A 24,547-nucleotide genomic window follows, 5' to 3' on the forward strand; every position below is an offset into this window, starting at 1 on the left:
CTTTTCCCCTTCCTCTTTTTCTTCATCCCTTCTTTGACACTTTGACTGTCCCACTGCCTTATCTTTTTTCTCTCTCTCCTTTTCTCCTTTTTTCCTAACCCCCCTCCTTAAACCTCCACCCTCAGATTCCAATTTGCCTTCTCTCTCTGTCAGTTCTTAATGAGGAAGCCTCTCTGACCTTTTCCAGGTCCTTGTTACATCACTGCCCCCTTGTGGTCTATTGTTCATTATGTCAAGTCCCCCCTCCCCCCCCCCCCACTGTCAAGTTGATGGTAGATCACCCACCTGGGTACAATGACTATATCAAGCCAATTATCTTGGGATTGATTGTTCAGCCTGATGAAACAGAGTAAGGCAAATAATCTAAGTAATCTCTGGTGTTTTATTTAGTAGTTGTTTAATAGGGCCAAGTTTAAATGTCACATACAGGTCTGTATAGGCATGCAAAAGCGGTCAAGAGTTCCTGAGTTTGATAAAGACTTACTGACATGTAGGTTATTAAACATGGATTTAAGGGTGCAATTTTAAATCAGTTTATTAATTTATTATCCCTAGGTCCAAGTGCAGCAACACTTATCACATACATTGCTGTGCTTTGGTTGTGGACACAGCCCCAGTTAATATTTCTGTGTATGATTTGATTTACAAAGAAAAGGAATCATGTTGTGATAACGAGAGCTTGAGCTGATACATAGAATGCAAGTGGACTAAATCTTTTTGTGCTGTTAATCCCTGTGTAATAATATGGTCCTTCTCTGATAAATAATAATATTGTACTTAATTTGTCACTGACATTCAGCAGTTTTCGAATGATGAAGACACAGTGTCATAATCTGCAGGGAGCTCAGCAGTACTTTACACAAGAGAAGGGGAGAGGGCCAGAAGCTTTGATTTTCTAAGGTTATAGTGATCATGAAAATATCCACAGTCACTTTCCAAAGGGAGCTGACTTTCACCCAGGCGAGTACACTCAAGCGCTTTATAAATATGCAAGATAGTTGTGTGAAATTCTCTCGTAAACACAATCTAGCCTTGGCTGTGTGCATGTGTTTGTGTGTGTGTGTGTGTGTTTAGGCAAAAAGTTGTGTAACTGCTGTGAAGCCGAAGGAATGTGGCCATTCAGAGGTCCTCTCCTTTACAAATAAATATTTGGTGATGACAATATTGGAGATATGTTAAACACGAGGAGGGTAATTTTCTAGTCAAATAAACTTCAGCTCTGGTGGTGTTGAGGGGGGCACAGATGTGTCTGTGTTTCTGACATGCAGGATAGAAAGAGGGAATGATGTGGAGGAATGGGCTGATAGAAAGAGAGAGAGCGGCTGATATATATTGAGTGATAAGTGAAAATCTGTAATGATATTGACAGTGTTTATTATTTTATTCTTGATAGGTCAAATTCTTTTTCTTACTTGATACTTTATCGTTAGCCTTTAGTAATGTGCTTTGGCAATACCATGCTTGTTTATGGTCATGCTAAACCTAACTGAAGTGAATTGTGTAAGGCTGATGGAGGGTGAGGGTGACTGATGGTGACAGAGCCAGTCTGATAAAAGAAAATTGCAGTACTGCACCAACACCCCCCTTCAGTGGTCTGTTCTTGATTCCCTGTGCCTAATTTTGTTACTGCCATACATTAGAAAAGGTACATTGTGATTCTTTGTTTTGATATATGTGTTAGTCATTATTAATTTCTAAAAATACAGAAAATTGTTAGTCACAGTAACATATGATATAGTCTGCCTGATTTCCTCTCATGCCCCACTACCCTTTTACCACCCATTGTGTTCCTGCAAAGTGCTTAATAGCTGCTTTTAACCAGAACATGGGGTTTACGGGAATGACTCCTGTAGACTGCCAACATTTTGCTACACTTGGTTAACAATACAGATGCTTTATAATAGAAATTTCATATAACCTAATGATATATATTAGTAATTACTGAAAAATATGTAGGGGAGAAGGAGAAATTATGTGCGAAAATGGGTGAGGCTTTGGGATGTTGTCAACAGTTCTCTCTGAATTCAGGTGTAACTTTATAAACTCTTATTCTGACCTCCCTCCTCCAATAAGTCTCTTAAATATTAGATTTAATATGATAGGCTTTGTTTTTCAACTGTGGCTAGTGTTCTATAAATTTGGTCTTTGTGAACAACAGCTCATTTTTTGTGTAACTTTATTTAATTAAATTGGTGTTGCTCATAAGAGATGAAAGATTGAAAAGATTTCTTTTCTTTTCCAATAAATTTTGTCACTTTAGCCACATTAAGTGGCCATAGCGTATCTCTTTCATCAGATGTGGTCTTGTCTTGGCCTTTGGCTGATTTATATGATAGCATGTCTTCAAAATTATTTTGTTTACCAAGGCATGTTTCTTTTCTTTTTTTTTCAAAAGAAAGCATAAATATTACACTGTGAAATTATCACAACATGAGATCACAGTACAGAGTTCAAAGTGAGTGTCTTGAAATTACTGTAGTATTTTATTATACTCTGAACCAGACATGACTGAAAGTTTGGTCCTTAGGTTGAACTTTGTAAATCAGACCGTTTTCTCAGTCTCCTCCCAATCTAAACAATGTTTTCTAGTGTCAGGTAATTTTGTGATCCTTTCTCAGACCTTTTCATCTTTATGCCCTACCACACTTTACATCCAAAATTTATGACCTTAGAAATTATATTAGAATAAAGTAAAAAACAAAACAAAACAAACAAAAAACAAACATACAATAGATAATCTGTTCCACTGATCCATTGTCTTGCCTCTTATCAAAATCTGGGTCACGGTGATATCAGGGTAAGCAGCGCAGACATCTTTTACTCAAACACCTTCTTACAGCTCTTCCCAGCGGGTCCTGAACACTGCCTTCTTATTGCCCAGTCAACCTCATCTGGCTCTTCTCAACACAAAGGAGCAGTGGCTTGGTGCGATTCCCAGATGAGTGTCAGGTGGAAAGAGCTCAGCCACTGTGCAGAAGAATCTTGTTTAGGCTGCATGTATCTTGGACCCATTGTATGAGGCCATAGGTGAGGGTCAGAAGGTCAAGGCTGGCGGTTCAATTCTCAACTCCTGTCCGCATGTCAAAATGTCCTTGGGCAAGACACTGAATCCCAGGTTGCTCCTGATGGACAAGCCAGCACCTTTTATGGCAGCTCTGCCACCTTTGGTGTATGAATGTGTGTGTAAATGGAGGAATAAGAGACAAATTAAAAAGTGATTTTTCTGGTAAAGTAGAAAGGCACTATATAAATGCAGTTAGTTTTCCATTTATCATCATAGTACATAGTACATGATGTATAATGTAGGATGTACCCCAACCACAGCAGATTCTTCTGAGGTATCATGGGCTCCAAAGACCTTTCCTGGGAGCTCCTTTGTGGTTGACAGCAATAGATGTAATCAGATGTAGTAAAGCATTTGAGGCAGGTCGTTGTGGGGTGAGCCAGCAGCTCCAAAGATTGTGTCCACACTCCCTTAACTTTATGGTGGGTTGGGATGAGAGGAAATCTGAGAGGGCCAGAGAGAGGTCAGGACCAGGGGACAGCCTCAGTATCAGTGAATGCTAAATGTGAAAAGGCCAGAAGTTTACAGTAGCTCCGGAGAGGTGACTGAAGCTTACAGTTTTTGTTAAGTCTATTAAGTACAAGTAGGATTTTACAGAAGATCTCTATTTGAAAGCAATCTGTGTATTACCAGGTCAGTATGCAGATGTTTTAAGTGTCATGTTCTCAGTGTCTGACAAAGTGACACACAATCTTTTGCATTCATATGTGGACGTTAGATACATATACAGTGTAGGTCCACCCAAGAGCATGTCAGAGCCAGACCTTGCATTATAAATGGGTGTATGCAGCTGTAATATACTGTAATGAAGCATTTTTAAAATGTTTAGCTCATTTTACCCAAAGGCACATAAAGTAATCAGTTTTGTAATGCAGACTCCTACCCTCATAATGTCCATTGGTTATGACTCAACAGCCAGTAAGTAAAACATTTAAACGTTCCTTTGAATCATTATTTTTTTTACTCACAATGAACGAGCTCCTCTCGTGCCCTGTCCAGATGTTCTCTGCCCCAGAACCAGCCATGCACTGCTGCATAGAGGTGGACTGATCATACACTGCATGGCTCCTGTGGTGGGTGTTACACCAGTGGTAGTGGTGGGACTGGGAGATGTGTCAGATGGCAGGATAGCCTGCGTGCTGGAGGAGATGCCAGGGTTTATTTAAACAGCAATTCTACTTAACATTTTTGAAAGTGTGTGTAGCGATTTATTGTTTAGCCGTGAGTCTGTCAGTGAGATTCTTATTTCATGACTTATCTGATAGGTCCAAGAAAAATAAACCCACACCTGAGCTGAGTTTATAGGTCTGCCTGACGTCAGGCCCATTATCCACAGCACTGACTGCACATTTTTATTCCACTACAATCTAGCGAGCGCGCACGCGCGCGCGTGTGTGTGTCTGCGTGTGTGTGTCTGTGTGTTTGTGTACTGCATGTCTATTTGGAAATATACGTTTGTTTTTGCTCCTGCACAAGCTACGTGAAGTAGATGTGTTCAGTGTCTGCCAAGCTTGTTTCTGTCTGGCTGTTAGTAGCAGTTGGAAAATAATATGCCATTTAATATGACTAATAGTAAAAAGTCAGGGCTGTAATCAAGACCAACTTAATCAAGTCCAAGTAACGTCCACGTCCAGGTCCAGTCAGGTCTGAGTCAAGACAAGCGCTGTTGAGACCAAGTCAAGATAGAGTCCTGAGCAAATTGAGTCCTGTTCAAGCCCACCTTTGTGGTTAATGAAGCCAAATTTAATTATGGTGTAATTCACAGACCTTTTGCTGTTTAACATTAGCTGAGGTAGCTGGCTAGTGATGTTACTACACAGATGCACTGTGGCGGTGAATGTTGAGCTCAGAGCCAGAATTGGTGCAATACCAGAAAGGAAGACAGATTTTTGTTTTTTCCCCCATGCATTATGTTGTTAGAATCAAGCAACATTCTGTTCAACTGATTCCAAATCAGCAGCCAGGAACAACTTTACCAGTTTTCAAAAGCTAAGCCCGAGACCCAGACAATTCCACGTAAAAAAAAAAAAAAAGGCATGAGACCAAGACAAGTCCAAGACTTCAAGAAAGCAGACTGGAGACCGAGACCAGACTCGAGCACTACACTACAGCCCTGGTAAAAATGTTTAGTTTACTTGAAGAACTCCTGAAACATACGATCTAGAATGACGTCAAAAAACATGACTTCAAGATATATTGTAAATAACTTTCAATTGTACTACGTATGTTAATATGTGCAATGTGTATACCTGCACGTTGCACATGTGAGTTTTATGTACAATATGGTCTGTAGGTAAACTAGTGTTTTGTATTGTAGAGGGTGTGTGTGTCACTCTATGTTCATTGTTCTTGTCGTGGTGCTTAAATGGGCCGTGTGGAGTTTTTTTTTTTATAAACAAACAAGAGTTATGGTTACATTTAGTGTTACTCACCAAAATACATTGTGTGTATCCTTGAGGACTAACAAACATATTGAGATAATTTCCTTCCTCATAAAACATTTGCAGATCTTCTTCCCTGCCTGCTGACACGTTGCAGAACATACTGGTGTGTCACCGCCACCTGTTTATGAATGGAATAGTGTGACACCATCAGTAAGACTGTGCATCACATCACACCAATTCATAGAAAAACGGCTCCAAAGTGCTACAAAGGGCTAAAACCCCTCTACAAACCTTTAAGCCAGGTATGTGACATCATGTGGGTCATGACCGTGTCTTGGATTCTTTGCTGAGGCAGAACGCAGTATTTTGCAATACTATCTTCTGTCTGATCCAACATTGTTTCAGGGTCCTGACCTCACAGCAACCAAAACACGAGTTGAACACAATCCTTTAAAGTTAGGTAATGCACTGTGGATCCTTGTTGACCATCCCTTGGGCTTGGAGTAAGAGATCCGATCATTTTAGCCTGTTGTCTGGTCTTTATTACTCAGCTCCTCTGGAGCTCAAAGAGATGACTGGCTGCACCCAGCCCAGGGCCTGGACTCCCAAAAGCATATCATCACCAAGATTATATTAGCCCATTGACTTACAGTGAAAGTAGGACAATCTTAACACTCAGATCATGGTTTCACCCGGCTTCCGGAGAGGCTTAGGTAGTTAAGTTGCCAGCGGACACTGACCAGGTTGCAAACGTTGACTAGTGTAACATTATACTTTTAATCTGAAACATTGGAACCTAAAGAAATAACTGTAATTCTGAAGAAATAATGCACCACACAGATGGTATTATTCCAAAATAACATTTACAATTGAAGATCTACTCTGACACAAAATGTATTCCTGGTATAAAGTACCATTGGATACAATTGCCTGGGTGAGAGGTACAATGCACCCTGGAATTGTCACCAGTCTGTCACACCCTATCACTGTTTTTGACATTTATTCAACAGTTGCTGGAGGAATTGAGCCTTCAGGGCACTCCGTGAGTAATGACTTTGAAACAGAGAAGTTGTAATGTGACTAGAGGATGCAATGGATAGATAAGTGACTGAATGGATCGGTATGGCTGTCTCTGTGTGTCACGCTGAGTGCACTTGCGTGAGTATTTACAGTTGATTGTAGAGTTAAACAGAAAAGGGGAAATAGTTAAGAGAAGAAAGAAAAACAAAAGGAGTACATGAGTAAGCTTGTGGTCAGCTTGTATTAAGCAAATCATCCTCTCGTCTCCCTTCCCTCCCCATGCCAGTGAGTGATGCTTTGGTGGAGGGAGGACTCATAGACTCATAGGATAAAGGTTGATAATCATGTTCCACCAATGGAACTCCTTTGATGTGGGTTGTTGTTGTTTCTGTGGGGCTCTCTGCCTGGACGCATCCCCCTCAAGCAGCTGTGCACCGGGCGGCCCGCTTTAAGAGTGCAGGGGGTGAGACGTACTGAGGCGGAGTGTCCTGGAGTATACACACGCACACAGCTTGACTGGATATACAAACCTGGCCTCATACGGAAGATGATAAGTACTTACTGTAATAACTGACAGTTGAGCTACATGTCTGCCTAGTTGTCCCAAAAAAAAAAATCTGTTTCTTTGTTGTTGTTTTTTTTAATTCAGCATGGGGCTTTATGGCCATGCATTACTAATATGACCTTTGGTCACAGTACATGTATACATATTATACAGTCTAAACAGCATCATGCATTGAGCTGCACCACATTGTATTGCCATTGCAGAAGGTGTGAAGATAAGTCAGATTCCCGAAAATATTCTTCTAATACTGCACACTTAACCAAACATCTTCTTACAAGGTTAAATGACCTTTTGTGCTCTATCATTGAGCTGCAGCAGAAATAGCAAAAATAAATGAACAAGGGAAAAAAACATAGTCTTTAAAGCCGCTACAGGGAACTTTTAACTGGATATGCAAAAGTCTCTTGTTTCTGCTGATGTCTGTGCGTGACCTACAACAGCAAATGAGACCATCGGTGTGAAGATAAGCTATTTCTATATAGTGTATATCCATACCTTTAGGAAACTGTCTTCAGGTCCGCCCCAGGTCGCTTCCAGGACGAAACGATTTATGGCAATCAAACGGCACACGTCATCTTACCTAGCTGCTTACATTTATAGTGACTCTTATAAATAGTTGCTATTCCTCCTCCTCAATCCGACGTCCACGGGGAGTTAAAATAGCAGCAATCATCGGGTAAAAGTTCTGTGAAAGCACTGGACTCACCAACAGTCAGCCACGTCTCAGTCACACAGAGAAAACCCAATCCTCAGGAAGTCAGGAAATCCTTCAGGATAAACATTTTGTTCGCTAGTGATCTAGCATTTACCAGCCCAATCCTGGCAGGAGCCGGCAGGTCCACGGCGTTAGCTGTCCGGGGAGCCACACACAGAGGCCGCAGGTTGTGCAGATTCACCCCGTGCCAACGGGGATGAGGAGAGCAGGGACCGCGGGGCTGAAACACCTCATCCGGGCTGACGACAGGTACCAATCAGGCGTTGACAGGGTCCAGCGAGTGCCGAGAAATAAAGAGGCGATGCACTGCTCCATACTCAGTCCAAGAAGCCGTGGATGTGCTCGCCAAACAGGCCTTCAGCCTTACCAGCCGACTGCTGCGTTTACCCTGGCGGCGGTGGCGCTTACGCCAGAGAGGTGGAGCTGGGGCGCAGCAGAGGTGAGCTGGAATCCCCAATAGGAGCGGGGGCAAAGTTTTACCGTCTTGTTGTTTCAGTCATCCCCAAAACAAACACATGCGCGAGCCAGGTAAGCATCTTTACAACAATACGCGCTAGAGCTCATGGGAAGTGTAGGCTTCATTCCGGCAAAACACTACCGCTTTTGTCCATAGGGTCGCCAAAATCAACTCAAAATGAAAGTTCCTTGTAGGGGCTTTAAGCAAAAACTGTACTGTTGGCATTATTTTTTGGAAAAAAAAAAAATAATAATAATTCATGTGGAAATACTGATTCATTCATTTTATCAGGTTGTATACTCAGCACATGTATAGACATATAATCCCAAATTACACTCATTTCTTGTCAGACTCACACATAGCCACATACACAATAGTGCAGTGGTGCAAGCTGCAGGTGCCTCCTAGCACCAGTGATCAGTATTATTGTAATGGGCAGCTCCCTGCACAGCTAAGATAGTGTATGTAGACATAACAGCAAAGATGAAAGCAGGTTGGAGAGAGACAGTATAAACTTGAGAGGCATGGCAGTAGTTAAAAGGGAGGTATGGTGCTGTATACTTCATGTTTCATCCTTTAGCCATAGAAGTCATTAGCCTTGAGGGAAACAGTACCCAGGGCATAGCAACGGCCCAGATGGATGGCCCTGTATCAGAATGCCAGTCTGCTCACTTACAATTTATTATTCTACCAAAGGGACTTAGTGGTTTAGCTGCTCGGATGAAGACAAATAAGGGTCTATGATTTTGACCCTTTCTATTTGAAAAATGAGGGCAAAATTGCCCCTTCAACTTGTTCTTTCGAGTCCTCTCTTTCTCTTTCTGGCATTTTTTTTTACCTTCTCTCTCTCTTCCACCCCCCTCCCTGTCCTCTGTAGTTCTCTGTGCCTCAGGCAGTTGTGTTCATTAACCCTGGATGTAATTATTTTTGTTTTAGTCTCATATTGCTGACATTTCAACTCAGGGGCTCCTCAATCAGGATTAACCTAAACCGCAAGAAATCACACTTCACAGCCTTTTTCTTACAGCAGCGCTTGTTGCCTCCAATTTCAGTCAAATTAAAGGTTTATTTTATTTAGTCGTTTTTTTTCACTCAGGCCCTGTACCGTGAGAAAACAAACCAGACTGCTTGCCTTTGATTTGCTGGTTGCTAGTGGCTTTCTCAGTATCCCCTATGCTGACTCTCTTGGTAGGCACAAAGCAGTCCTCTGTGCAGGCACTGGTACTAAAGATCGAGATCACACAGGTGGTAGCAGTATGACTATCTGCTGTGGAAGAAACTTCTCCCATGTATTTGCTCACTGTGGTGTAACAGCGTTGAATTCACTCATGGTTTGATTTTTGTGGTAAGGGTCACTGCTTTCTGGAATTCCTTTGCAACACACTGCAAGCAAAATATTCTCAAATGTTTCGATTTTTTGTATTGGATTTTGTCTATAATTAGATATATAAATGCAGGTAGGCCTACACTGTTAATGTAGTGTCAACTTGAAATTCTATTGGTGTACTTCAGTCACAATGTATAATGTAAATACAGCAGATTTAAAGTAACAATCTAGTATATACATGCTTGGTCTTCTCAAAGCTATGTTTCCCTCTCATTGCCTTGGGGGCCTTAAGGTCCACTGGAACCCTCAACTCGTCTTCCTGCCCCAGGAGCACTTAGTCTCAACACAGTAGTAATAAACTCTCATCACTCTGAGTCAGGGGTGTGTGTATGTCAGTCTGTTACCACAAACGTGTGTGTGTGCATCAGCAGTAGTAGTCATAGGCCAAGCAGTAGTTGTAAAATCTCATCACTTTTAGTGGTCCTCCGAGGGTCCTGGACTCCTCTCGCTGTGTGTGGTTTGACCTGCCGTGGCCCCCCAGCCCCCCACATGCCCACTTAGATAAACAGGCAGTAAACACAGGCAGTCCTAGCACCACTCTCTTCCCCTCACAGCATATACAAGGCCTGCAGATGAAAGGACTGGTTCCCGACACTAATAGCCACTAGAGATTAGCTTCCACCGGCCTACTCTGTCTCATAATTAAAAGTTCAGCCTCCATGTTCATAAAGCTTCTAAGAAATGTAGTATACCCATCTCAGATCACCTGTCACCCCATGCACTGCCTTCACCTGGACCTGAAATGTAAGCTGGTCACACATCAGCTGCCCTACGCTGCTACTACTGCTAGTAACTGTTGCAAAAGCAGCACGTGTGGGCCCAGTCAGCATACATAAATAAGGGTTAAATAAGTGAGCAAGTTTGCTTTAAGTTGCTGTATGAAAACATGCCAAAGCCATGACACCATGATAAATACAGGCCCTGGTTACATCAGCTGGTGTTAGGGGGAACATTTTTTCTTTGCTTATCAGGCTTGCACGCATATCTGAAAATGAGCCTATAATTGATGTAAGGCCACAAGGTTTTCCATATGAAGTTGTTAGTGATAATATTGAGTCGGCAGGCTCATGCAATAACATGGCTTCTGATATCACAAGCTGTTTTCTTGAGAGTCTTGGTCCGAGGGGTAAATGTGTGGTGTGGATTGTAACCAAGAAGCAGGGGTACATTCTTCCAGTGCATGGAGGTTTAGGTAATGCTACTACACAGACTACGGACCAACTATGGTTCAGAGACAGATTTCCTGCTCAAGCTGTTGTTGCAGTATCACAAGTGGTGGTCTTTGCCAATTCATTATCATTGTATAATGAATCATGCATCTCTCTCGGTGAAAGCCTTGTCGAAAGAGTGTTTTGAAGATAACATTAAGGGTTAATTATGATAAGCAATACTATGGGTCATATTAGAACAGCTTTTCCTCCAACATGTCTCCTTCTCTCCTATTACGTTCCTTTAAATGGTGTGGGCCGCTAATTCTCAAGGTGGCGGTGGGGGTTTGGGAGTCTTGTTCCTTTGTGAATTTCATGAGTCTAGACAGAAAACGTTTTCATCAAGTTTAAGATTTCCATGGAGACATTTATGTTGGGCTTTTTTGGATCACCTTGGGATTTGTCCCATTGCCATGGCCAAATATGTCATCTCCCTTTTTTCATCAGCCGACAGACATTCGAAAGGACAGGAGATGGATTGTTGGCGGAGTTGGCCTTTGCTGCTCTTGCCGTCTGCGCTGTCTCAGCATTGCATGTATAAGAAATGGTGCTGTGGTGTTATGAGATGAACAACAGCCTACGAAATAAGTCCAGTGTTACTCTGTTATTCGCTCTGCCTGACAGCAGTATGTGTGTATTGTGTGCATCAACATAGTGTGTTTATGTCTTCACATGAAAGAGTATGTGTGCTTTCAAACACAATAGTATTTTTTTGTGAAGCAAGAGAGATAATTAGACCAAGAGGGGGTCTTTGTACCTCTTGATGACGACTGTGTCCTGATGATAACTCCCAGATTAGAGGTTTAAGGATAAGTGCAGCCTCTCTGGCAGCTGCTGCTGCTGCTGCTTTTCTACCTTCAAAGACTTGTCCTTCGTCCCTCCCTCTCTTCTGCTCTTCCTCCCTATCCCCATATATCTCTTTTGCCTTCCCTCCCTCTCCTTTCTCTTAACCCACCTCTTTCCTCCCATCATTTCCTATCCTTGTCCCCTCTCCTCCCTCGTGTTCTTCATCCCTATCCACCTCCCCATCTTCCTCTCCTCCCTATTTGTCCTGTAGGTCTGCAATAATCCAGTCTGGGGAGAATTTCAAGTGTGTTTAGAGTAGCTGACTCATCACTGCTTTTGTGCCATGGTTTGTTAATGTAGGGCAGCTGATAGTAGTTTGGACGTCCTGTGTTGCAGGTGGCCCAAGAATTCTTTATTTGTGTGTGTGTGTGTGTGTGTGTGTGTGTGTGTGTGTGCGCGCGCACAAGTACATGTCTCATGGTATGTGTGATGTCTGACTGTATTAAATACAGCTCTGATGGGTATAAACACCTCTTCCTTATCATCAGTGTGTGTGCAGACATAAGTGACATTCTCCGAAAACAAGACGCACACTCTGCCTTTACTCTGCCTTTACTCTGCTGTCAGTGAGGAGTGTTGGAACCATCGCTTCATTCAACAGTGACTAATTACAGGCCAAAGATGCAAAGGAGCTCTTCCTCTGAAGCTTCAGCACACACACACACACACACACACACACACACACACACACAAACAGATAAAACTACATGTCCTTGGTGAGCTATCATGCTTGTCTGTCATCTAGACTCATGGAATTTGTAACACAAAGTTTAATGCAGTGGTGAGGATTTTGGGTGAATTGACACACCAGTCTGTGTGTCCTAATCCACCAAGAAAAGGCCCACTGTATCAGTGAAGCCATGACCTTGCTCTTAACACTAGAACTTTACGAGTCTAAAACAGCCTTATACAGTTCTCCTCCTTTCTTTGCTAACATGTCTTGGTATATTTTTTCTCCATCTGCCAACTTCTAATTGTTCAGTTGTAATCATCCTATCTCTGTTTGAGCTCATCCCTCTTAGCGTTGACACCGCAGTGACCCCCTTCCTGGATGAGGAAATCCAGCCAATCAGAACCAGTGTTTCATCGTACTTTACACCCCTTCCATTCCTCTATCCCTTCGTCCCTGCGTTTCAGCTAAAATAGCTCATCCTGAAACCATTAGACCAAATTGCTAAATGGTTCAAATGTGCAACCACTTAAGGCTTTGTCTTTAAGAGGAGTAATCTTCAATCTACTGTGGCAAGCAAGAAGAGGATGAGGTGGATGGTGAGAGTGGGAACTGAGATGGACCCACAGAGACTGAAACTGAGTAAAATAGAGATAGACGGTAGGAGACGGGGTTAAGAGATATTAGCTATTTCATATAAAAACCTCCCTATGTTCCTCTTTCTTTCTCCATATGCAACTCATGCATTTATTACTCTGCTGTTGGTTTGCATTGGAAGTGCAAAATCACATTCATGGGAATGTAAGAGAATGACATGGTGATAGTTATTGAGGTTAATAGAAAGTAAAAACTCACATGCTCAGACTTATTTTCTCTCGCACATGCACACAGTACTTACACAGACAATGTTGTGTAATGCTGTGTTCCCACCAAACGCGATGAACGCGATTTAATCGCTCGTAGCGCTCGTAACGCGCCGCCCGTAACACGCGAGTTTCGACGCCTGAGCATTTTGTTAATTCGCGTTATCGCGTCATTCGCGCGAGTAGCGGGGAAGCTGGCTGTGCTAACTGGAGCTAAGCTAGTGCTAACATTCATAGTACAACCATTCTGCAAACTAATTAAAGACACATATTTACAGAACTTACCAAGTAGACCAGTCTCCTCGGCGTCTTTCACCCAAGCCTGCTCCTTTTTGTTGCGGTCTCTATAGAGTAGACACGTAGTATCATATAGCTCCGGGTAGCCACTGACGACCATGGCTGAGATAACCACCATCGCTGCTTTATACCTGCTCTGGAAGTCCCAAATGCGTCGGAGGGCCAAATGCTGTCGTTTTTGGGTTCACCCTATCCTGCAGAAGCGCATCCAGCTTGGCAAGTTTCACCATCTCTTCCAGGAACTCCGTCTGGATGATCGCCGCTTTCAGCGGTACTTCAGGCTGACTGGGGCTCAGTTTGAGGACCTGTTGGCAAGGGTTGGCGCCAGGATCTCCTGGCAGGACACCAACTACAGGCGCTTCATTTCAGCTGCGGAGTGTCTGTCCATCTGTCTCCGGTGAGTAGCAGTTTATTACTGTGTCAACAACTGGACGTTGTTGACACACGCCAGTGACGTCGGGAGAATCTCAACGCTGATTGGCTTTCGCGGCACAGCGTCACGCGAATTCGCCTCAAAAGTTCAATATTTTCAACTCGAGCGATGAGGCGTCCATCGCGCCGCCCGGCACGATTTTGCGTCTAATTGCGTCTTTGCATTGACTTTGTATGTAATCTTGACGCGCGAATTTGCAAATTCACGTTTGGTGGGAACACAGCATAAGGAGTGGTTGCACACACACCACACTACACACACACACACACACATATACACCTATATAAAGACACGTGCAGAGAGACCAACTGCACTAGCGGAATTGGCAAACATGCTATTTTCCCTCTGAGGAAACACCCCTTTGTCAAAATCATAATCAGTCACTTTAATTGAATTTATTTTATTACACTCTCATATGTTATAAGAAAATGCTAATTCCCTCCATGGATCTTGAAGGCTTTTGCAAGAACTTTTCTCAATACTTGGTGTTGTGTAGGTTTTCCAAGGAAGAAATCCTCTGGTGTACAAAAAATTATGTTTTTTCCCCCCATTTCTGGCAGCAGCAACCGCGTTTTCTTTGGAAGCCCGGTAGCTAACATGAGCAATAATGAACTGAACATCCAAGAAAAAAAACATTTTAATGCTGGCCATGCTTTTTTATTGATCTCGGTGGAGCACAGTGCAAAAATGCCTCATCAGTGACCGTTTGTCACCTATGATGTGGCCAAAATTGTAGAAGTTGAAAGAGTATTTTGAAATGAACTTGACTTCACTCATGGAACATCAAACAGACAAGTTGCTTGACAGAAATACTCAGACCAGTTGATTCGATAACAGCCAGACTGGTAGATGGATAGATACAGTACATTGACAGACAGACCAAAGGAGAGGATCCACTGCATATTGCCGTGCAAACGTCGTTATTTTTAATTCTTCAGTGCAGCATTTCCACCTTCCTGAGTGACCCCAAATCTCAGCCAGAGGACTTTGATCTGTCACTGAGATCATTACTAAGTCTACTGAGCTGACAAAAGGCCAAGCTGAAAGACTGAAAGAACAGAGATTCTGCAGAGAGGTGCAGAAACTTGAAGGTAATTGAAGACAGGATTTTGTCCTCAATTGTCCCACGTGCACTCCAGAAAGCTGAGGGCTGTAGAGAGCTGAAGAGGACAACTAGAGAGGATGGTGTTTGACAACCACCATCTGGATGTTTGTCACAGAAGACAGTTGACTCATGACGCTAATAAATTTCTAGATGGAGACAGTGGATAGGAGAGGCAACTACAGGTGTCATATTTGGGAGAAATCATAAAAATAAATAGAAGGTAAAACACAATCAGCAAGGCATATAAGTGAAACCAAGGAGGGGGAAAAAGAAATGAAAGAGAAGCCACATTCACCTTGTTTAAGTCTCAAGCAAAAAATATGTGGAATCAATGTACTCCCAGCTGAGTTCAACAAAATACAGCATAATTAATAGGCCTCTGAAATATAAAATCAGGAATAACAACTAAAACAAATGGATGGATTAGTGTCAGTTCTTTTTAATAATAATAATAATACATTAAATTTGTATAGCGCTTTTCAAAGACCCAAAGACGCTTACATAGTAACACAAAAGGGGTAGTGACAGACGGGGGAACAAGCAGAAGACAACATAGCGAACAAAAGAAATGATGGGATGTAACACAGGCGGTATAGGAACAGTCAGTGGGGTGGAGGTGGTTAGGGGTAGGGGAGGTCGAAGGCTTGGGAGAAGAGGTAGGTTTTCAGGCGGGATTTGAATATGGGAAATGAGGGAGAGTGGCGAACAGGTTGGGGGAGGGAGTTCCATAGTCGGGGTGCTATTATGGAGAAGGCTCTGTCGCCGAAGGTTTTCAGTCTGGATGTTGGTGCAGTCAGGGTGAGAGTGTAGGAAGATCGGAGGGCTCGGGAGGGGCGGTGGGGGATGAGGAGGTCAGACAGGTAGGGGCGGGCCAGGTGGTGAATAGCTTTGAAAGTGAGGAGGAGGATTTTAAAGTTGATGCGTTGTTTGATGGGGAGCCAATGGAGGGAGTGGAGAACGGGAGTGATGTGTTCACGGGACCGGGTGTGGGTAAGGAGGCGGGCCGCAGAGTTTTGAACCATTTGGAGTCTATGGAGGGAATGGGAGGTGATGCCAGTGAGGAGGGAGTTGCAATAGTCAAGGCGGGAGGAGATGAAGGTGTGGATGAGGGATTCAGCAGCAGGGGGAGAGAGGCAGTGACTGTGACTGTTTGTGTCAGTTCTTTGTCTGTCAAATTTTGTACCATCACATTTAAACCATATTATATGCATGACGAAAAAGAAAACATCATACAGTAAAACACCATTTAATAGTCATGTCAACCACAATACATCCCTTGTAAAAAGAAGCATTATAGTACCTCCAATAATTTTTTTGAAATGTTGTGCAATTATACTGGATCAGTTTTGGGAATCCACATCAAATACAGCTGGAGTTTCCAAAGTGACGCAAACAGAGACACAAAATAAAGAAGAATGAAAGCTCTTTGCTCGCAGAGAAAATATTTTAAACTACTAATGCGGTCAAAAACAAAAAAACAAGTTCACAGAATGTCAACATAAAAATGTTTGTAAAGTCACATGTGCATAGGCAGGCTGTACATTTCAAGTGTTCTTTCTTGGACAGCATGTTTGAGGTTTCCTGCCTATAAGTTATGGTATATTACATATTTCTTTTCTACTGTGTTTCCACTTGGATGTGTGTGCATCTAAAGCTTTAGTAAATATTCTTCTAGCCATAATATAATATGATGACAGACCTACATCATTATCTGTTTGACAAAGTATTTCCTCTGCATTTTAATTGCATAACATTTCTATGGGCATTTTTTGCCTCAAGAGTATATGAAATATATAGCAATATCATGTAAACCTCAAATATTGCCATTTTCATTAGGCTTTCCTATTTGTTAAAATGTAATTCATACAAAATGCTTGGAAGGAACCCCAGCTAATGACAGACATTAAATTGCTTGGCTTCCCCTCTCCTCATGACAAACTGAGAGAACTCAGCTTGAACTGTAGAGAAAGCCCATGAGCCAGCTGAATGATAGCAGCGATAAGGAGTTTTCAAGGTAACTATGCAAAACTGAAACTGTCTGTGGGAAAGCAGCAGCAGAAGCAGAAGTCTGTTTATTTTAATGAGCTCAGAAGTGTCTCTCCTGTTTCTCTTACATTACACTGGGGCTCATTTAGAGTTCACACAGTGCACTGTATGTCCATGATGGATACGGTAATGATACATTAATGCAATCAGGACCAAGTCTGTTTTGTCTCTCATTAAGAAGGCTAGCTATCTTGCTGACAAGGGCCAGGTCACATTTGGTCGTGACTTTAAGCATTTTCCTTCGGTGTGATTTGAAGCGAGGGAGACAGAAAGTGTGTATTTTTGTGGGCCTATCAGAGAAATGGTGTAGGAGAGAGAGGATAGGAAGAGAGATAACAGCTGGAATAGTCCAAATCAGGCCTGCTTGGGTTTCAGCAGGGGCACAGGCACCAATTGTGCAGTGTCTGGTTGTCTTTTCAACACTGTGAGAGTTGATGTGGATTTATGACGGCACGGAATCAAGTAGAAGGGGGATATATTTGGCTACGGAGCCTCTCATCAACATATGGAGCTCGACAGAGCTGCTGTTCTGCTGCTTCCAACCCCTCATCTGGCCTCACTACTGGTCTACAGTACATACTAGGGATGTGCATAAGTCAATTTTTCCATGGTCAAATATTTTATGTCATTTAAGACACCATTGTAAAATTTGATCACACATTATAGACAAAAACAGTCAGTGTTGGCCTTGGTTACACTTCAGAGGCACTTGTTCAAATGATGTGAAAAGATGAACTGTGTTTGGCTGTGCTGGGATTCATTCAGATCTTGTATAAATCAGCCCGAGGTATATCATAGTATTAGTGAAATCGCCCCAATCAAATGTCAAATATAATCATAAATATAACATGTACACATTAGCATGGTGACATGCACACCCATACATACACATGGAAAGTGTTGCTACTGTTGAGTCAAGCACCACCCAAAGCTCTCTAGACAACAGCACAGCAGCATGGTCACTGCTTTTGTCTGGACTTGAACATCAGCCTGAGAAATGTGTCAAGTCCACAGCTTACAACCATGAGTCACCAAACCCAGCAGATGGGAAAGAGGGGGCCTCAGTCCTGATGGGAACAGGGATAGATCTCTCTCTGTGGATGAGATACAGCCCTGTGCTCACTACGTACATCCATTACCACCCGTGTACACATTTTGACATGCACACATTCTGTGCTGTATACACATGCATGCATGCATGCTGTATATCAGTATGTGAACAGTACATGCATGCACATGCACAGTTATGAATTATGTAGTGGATGTATGTGTATGTACATGGACATTTCAACATGCATGTAATGTAGAAACACACACACACACACACACACACACACACTCATGCGCTTTTACTGCTTATCCAGACTTGGCCGTGTGTGATATATCCGGTTCACAGGACTTTGCATGTATGGAGACTTACTGTAGTCATCTCATAAATCAAACAGATCCATGGCCAAATTCTGAGGCCCTCTCACTTATCATGTAGATTAGGAAAATGACTTAAAAAAAAAAAAAAACTTTCTCATCATCCACTGTTTTATATGTTGTCTCTGTTTTTGTACTGTATCTGTGTCTACTCTGTCTTTCTCTGTTTTTTCTCTCTCTCTCAATGTGTGTCTGTCCTTCAGTGTATTTTTAGGTGTTTCTGCTTCTGTCACTCCATCTTTCTCCCCTTCTGTCTTTCACTGACTCTGTTGCTGGCTGAATCGCTCCCCAGCTTTCTTCCTGCCTATTACTGTTACTGTACCCACAGCCATAGTCAACCTTTACGAGGTGGGTCTAGCCTGTCAGCTGCAGGCTACCGCAGTTGGGCCATGTTGAAAGACACACACACACACACACACACACACACACACACTTACGCATATACGCTTATATTCTCTTAAAACCACATACGCACATACACAGACACACATATACCATGTACCGGCATCCAGCGCAGAGAGTTGTATGGGCCCAGAGTGAGAGCAGGCTTTCCGTAGTCCAGGATCTGTTTCCAGTCAAACTTGCCTGTGTCCTTCCTGAGCCCTTGGGCTCCTGCGGCGGTATTGCCCCTGGGCCGCTGGGTCACAGCACGGCAGGGGAACAGAAGTACAGTGAATGTGTGTCACGGTGTGGTTTGCGTGTGTGTGTGTGTGTGAGAGAGAGCATGAAGGTGTGTGCTGTTCACTTTCCTACAATGCACACACAAATGGATACAAATAGAAACACTTCCTAATGTCCACAAAGACACATGTACACACTTGTGTTATACACACACACACACACACACACACACACACACACACAAAATACACTGCACACACTGTTTTTTGCACCCACCCACACACAGCTGAGTCCCTTTTTTTCAGTGGTGTCAACAGCTCTGGCTCTCTCTTTCTCTCTCTCACTCTCACTCTCACTCTCTCAGTCACTCACTCGCACACACACACACACACACACACACACACACACACACACACATTCATAGTCACGGAGACACTCAAACCAACACACACACCAGTAGAACACCTGTCGGGCTGCACGCCTCGCTCCAGGACACCTTCGAGTCATGAGCTCATCGGAAAAGCAATTAAAGGCAGCGTAGGCCCCGCACGCTGGCGTAATGTTTTGTTTTGCTACTTGGCTTCAAAATTAACCAAACCTGTCAGAAGTCATCTGGCTGACGCGGGCTGGGCTATATTTATTTATTTTCTGTTGGAGAAGCTGGACGCAGGGTCCCAGTGCTGCCTCACGTCCAACAATGAAGCGATTCTGAGGGGGCGATTAGCTGGCTTGAACACGAATCCTCCCCCCTCTGTCTACCTGGGGGGTGAACAGTTAGCTCGCCCCACCTCTCTTTGCCTGTCTCTAACTCTGATGGTGGGGTCATGGCCCTGTAGTTGGGAGGTTGTGCCCTCTGTAACCCCAATCAGGGCTTTGGTCTACACTGTGGGACTTGGTTTTTGAACTTGCACTGACCTAACCGCTCCCAGTTTATTGAATTTCATGCTTGCAGTGACTGAACAAAAGCAGATTTTGCATTCAAAAATGTCAATGTATAAAGGACGTAGCCTGATAAAAAGACAATATGAAGACAGAAAGATGTGTGGCTGATAGGTTACTGGGGCTGTTGGCCCAGAAAAGAGGGGACTGATTGAAGAATCTATATAGGACTTAAAGGTTAAAGGCCTTCTCTCAGTCTGGTCTAATGCTTTACTGTAGCCTGAGGCTTTGAGCAGCCTGATGTCAGACAGCCGTAAAACAACACCAGCAGCCCCATGCTCTCTTTTAGCTCTACTGGTCTTAAGAAAAAAAAAACACCTTTGACATTAATAGGTCCACTGTGGGTGAGTCAAGGTAAGTGTGTCTTCACAGATGCCTGCACGGACATTTTTGTGGTTGTGTGTATTTTCAGAGTCTAGGCCACTGAAGCAGTTTTCTGGTGTTTTCTTGAGGAATCATTTAGGAAGTAAGAAAAACACCTCTGTTATCATTGTCATCACGTTCTGTAATTATCCACATGCCACCCTGTTAGAGCAGAGAAAAACAACAGTTAGCCTGCCGCCGAGGTCACCCTCTAAGCATGCCAGGCCGTTTCATGGTGCTGCGCGCTTCAAAGGAGATGTCACTCTCTGGCAGTTATGTCAACACAGTGATGAAACAAGAAAACACAGTTTGGATGGTAAAGCCTTGGTCTTCAAAGCCTCATAAGCCAGGTCAACACATATTTTGTTTCCGTGTCACTGTCAAACTGGCAGAGAGAAAGAGAGAGAAAAGGTTGTTTTTTCTGTTAATTTCAGAAAGAGAGCTTTTTGAGTGGTGTTGTGATGTATCTAAATGGTCATGGCTGTCATTGGCAGAAGCCAAACACACATGACACACAGCCACAATAAGATGACAGCTGCTGGCATGACATTTTTAAACACTGCCTGTTACTTCAGCTTACATCCTTCTCTAAGGGACCAACTTGCTAGACTTTAATACACTCAGCAAGTCAGCTCCGTTCATCTGATGATGAGACAATTTTGTTATAATGGAAACTTACATGTGTGGGTTTTTGTGTTCATGGCGATGGAAATGCTTTCTGCACTAGCTCTGGCACTGCAGAGCATCCATCATCACGACCAACAAAAGTGACCTCTTTTATTTTCTTTGTGACTGTTCCACTTTAAGTGAAGAATGAAAAAGCTGGGGCATTATAGTGTGCCTATTGGTTTTATAACACTGATGCTGTGTAACCTGCTCTGGTTGCAGGAGTTATCTGCAATTAGGCATTTTATATATTTTGATTTGCTCATTTATCTCAGTAATAAATGTTAAATAAACAACCCATCTACTAAGCAATATGATTTATTGTGCTATGACTCATTTCTGCTGAATGTGCTTTGTCGTGCTCAGTGCATCCATAGACCACAATTTAGGGTCAATTTATTGAATACATCTTCACTACTCAGCCCATTCCCAGCCTTTTGGGTCCTATACCGCTCATGCTGTTCTGGGCTATGATGAAACCACTTGAAGTCGGGCCCCAGCACTACAGCCACAGCCAAAGCCTATTAAGCAGCCACACTGTGGTATAGGAGTTCAAGCCACAGGGCTGAGGTTATGATTCTTCGTCAGCAGGAGGGGGAGAGAGGTGGATGTAGGATGACGAGGAAGGGTGGAGGTACGGTTTCCGAAGGAAGGGTAAAGAAGGGTGAAATAGGATAAAGGGGGGCTAGGAAGGATGGAAGAAGGAGCAGAAGACAGATTATAATGGGGAGGTAGAGATGACAGATACAGGAATTAGGTTTTAGAATGGGATTGAAGCAGGGACAAATGCCAGTAAGGCTGTTGTAAGGGAGACAAGGAAGATGTAGATGGGTAGGGAGACTGTAAAGAAACAGAAAGAACGCAGAAAGATAGATGAAGCAATAAAGGGAGAGATGTGAGTCAGTTTGACTTGATCCAATGAGAGAGTTTCTCCTTTGCCCAGAAAGGATTCAGTGCCAGTAATAAACCAAAGCTCAGGATTGACATGCACCTGGTGAATAATGATCATACACAGACACTAGTACATATGCATGCATGCATCATACTGCACTGTAGATGCACACATACAAGCACACACCACAGACTCCATGTTACATACCCGCACGCACACACACACAGACAACACTTTTGACAGTATGCTAACACGTGCACATGTCACATCACTCATGCTTTCAGTCATACACATTTACTTCATACTGTGCAAACACACACACACACACAGGCTCACAGGCCACAAATCACTAAACGTTGTAAAAGTGGAGCAAATTAGAGCTGTTTTATTTGCATTGTTCACAGGGAATAATGGAGGAGGGAGCGATTCCTGCCAAGCTGGAGAGCCGGTGTAACAAAAAATGTGTGTGTGTTTGTGAGTGTGTGTGTGTGTGTGTCTTTGTGAGTGTGTGTGTCGATGGAAAGTTTATAATTGTGCTTTGTCCATACTTTAGAGACTCTGAAATGTTAGGCAAAGCAACAAGCAATCAGGCCTTGTCGGAGGTGAAATGCACACACACATTTACACATTCACACTTACACACTTACAGCTTTGCCTCAGGGCCTGAAACAGAAGACTGGGGTCTTGTCCAAAGCTCCATTAAACTGCTGAAAGTCCTTCTAGAGCTGAAACATCCTCCTATCGTCATGCTGGGACATTCCACGGCACGCCAGAGACCCTGCGCTAATCCTGCCGGCATGGGAATCATTATTGATAGGATCCTAATGCATTACCTCAGGGCCCGCTTATTGTTGGTAAAGATTATTATTTAAGAGTAAACCAAAACCCAGAGAAAGTCTCGAGTTTCATAGAAATTTATCAAAAGAAAATGTTATTCTTGGCTTAGTGTGATACCACTTTGAACAGCGCAATTGAAACAAACTGTGCTCCTTGCGGCTCTCCAACAAGCAGGCTCGATACCCACCGGCAGGTCATTAGGACACAGTGTAAACGGCACGAGAGTGAAGGAACTTGACACTCAATCTGAGCAGATTTGCCCTAAGTCACTTTCACTTGTTGATTATTACCTTACATTGATTTCAGTGATCCATATCGATGTGCCTCCTACTTGAAATAATTGCATCAGAACATTTTTGTTTATATGAGTTCAGTTAGTTTCCACTTTAGGCAATGATTCTGTGCATCTCTTGATCTCAGTCCCATTGAACTGAAGTTTAGTGTTTACTGTCAAACCACTGCTTGAGTGCTTTCAAACAACTGGTCTGTATTTGTGAGCAGTAATGTTGATCTTGTAAAGGCAAGACAGATGTACAGTATATCCTTTCCTATTAGTCTTTTATTTTTGGAAAAACTGCTCACTTATTGAGGCTTTGATTTTTCTTTGTCTTCAGAGTGGCATTGAAAATCTCTGATCTATTGTGTTTCTTTTTGTGTGTTTGTGTTGTCTAGGCGCAGTCCTGCTGGTCAGTGTTCAGGGTATAGCTGTCAACGTGGACCCGGTTTTCTGTACATGGCTGTTGTACCAACCTCACAGAGGAAGCAGCAGGCAACAGCAACAGGTACCTGATTGTCACTGTCTCAGACAAACTATGTTACTTTGTCTTCGTGTTAACGCTTAAACATGTTTTACATGCGTAACTTGTACATGTAATTTCAATTAGTAGAATGCCTACAGCATATTCTAATGTTGCACTCATTCCGAGCGACTCTGAATAAGAGCCTGAAGGGAATGTAAGTGTCTCCCTCCCTCCCTCTCATTCCCAGCTACCTTTTTCCATGTGCTCTGCTCCCTGTCTTCCATCCACTCTCTCTCTATTTATTTGACAGGGGTCATGGTGATGGTTATGGACATTGAATGCTCTGTGCCCACACTACACACACTCCAGCACACATACACACATGCAGACATGCTCATTTTGATTGCCTGGGATATACCACAGGTTCACCCCATAAAGGCACATAAATATATATAGTACATGAAAGTATCATATTGTAATACTTTAAATGTTTTTTTTTTTTCAACAAGTTGCTCTGTTTCATGCCTCCTGCAGTTTGGACGGGTTGTTAGCATGTGTGTATGTGTGGGTGGGTGGGTGTGTATGTGTGTGTATGTGTTTCAGACAAAGTGGGAGGGAGTTAATTGCACCAACTCCCCATTCTGGAGGTTATTGCTGTACTGGGGTAAACAGATGTTATGAGTTGAAGTGCAGCCAGTGTGAAGGATACACAACACTGGCTGCTGTGTGTGTGGACATGCTGCAGCAAAATTTGGGGCTGAGTGTGTTTGTGCCTGCGTTCATGTGTGTGTTTCTACCTCAGCTGGCTGTCAGGGCCACTTCTCAAGGCCTGGCTGGTTTAGACAGGGCCTTCAGCTGAAGGCTACACAACAGCCTGTGGAGGACAGAGGAGAGGACACAGACTGGTAGGGTCAGGAAGGCAGGAAATAATGAGAAAGGAGGTAGGATGGATAGACAAGGGGACAAGGACATATGTGTGATATGAAGAGAGGAGTGAGGGGGCC

At 43.1% G+C, this 24,547-nt stretch overlaps 1 protein-coding gene across 2 annotated transcripts in view; it reads left to right on the forward strand.

Moving 5' to 3' along the window:
- The window catches only part of vps13b (vacuolar protein sorting 13 homolog B), a 354,297-nt gene that overhangs the window by 119,664 nt on the left and 210,086 nt on the right, over positions 1 to 24,547 (forward strand). For both annotated transcript variants that reach the window (XM_078171989.1, XM_078171988.1), the window contains exon 20: positions 23,476 to 23,585. In XM_078171989.1, the coding sequence (XP_078028115.1) occupies positions 23,476 to 23,585 (110 nt within the window). The remainder of the gene's footprint in view (positions 1 to 23,475; positions 23,586 to 24,547) is intronic.

This window comes from Epinephelus lanceolatus, chromosome 10 (genome assembly GCF_041903045.1).
Source record: "Epinephelus lanceolatus isolate andai-2023 chromosome 10, ASM4190304v1, whole genome shotgun sequence".
NCBI lineage: Eukaryota > Metazoa > Chordata > Actinopteri > Perciformes > Serranidae > Epinephelus > Epinephelus lanceolatus.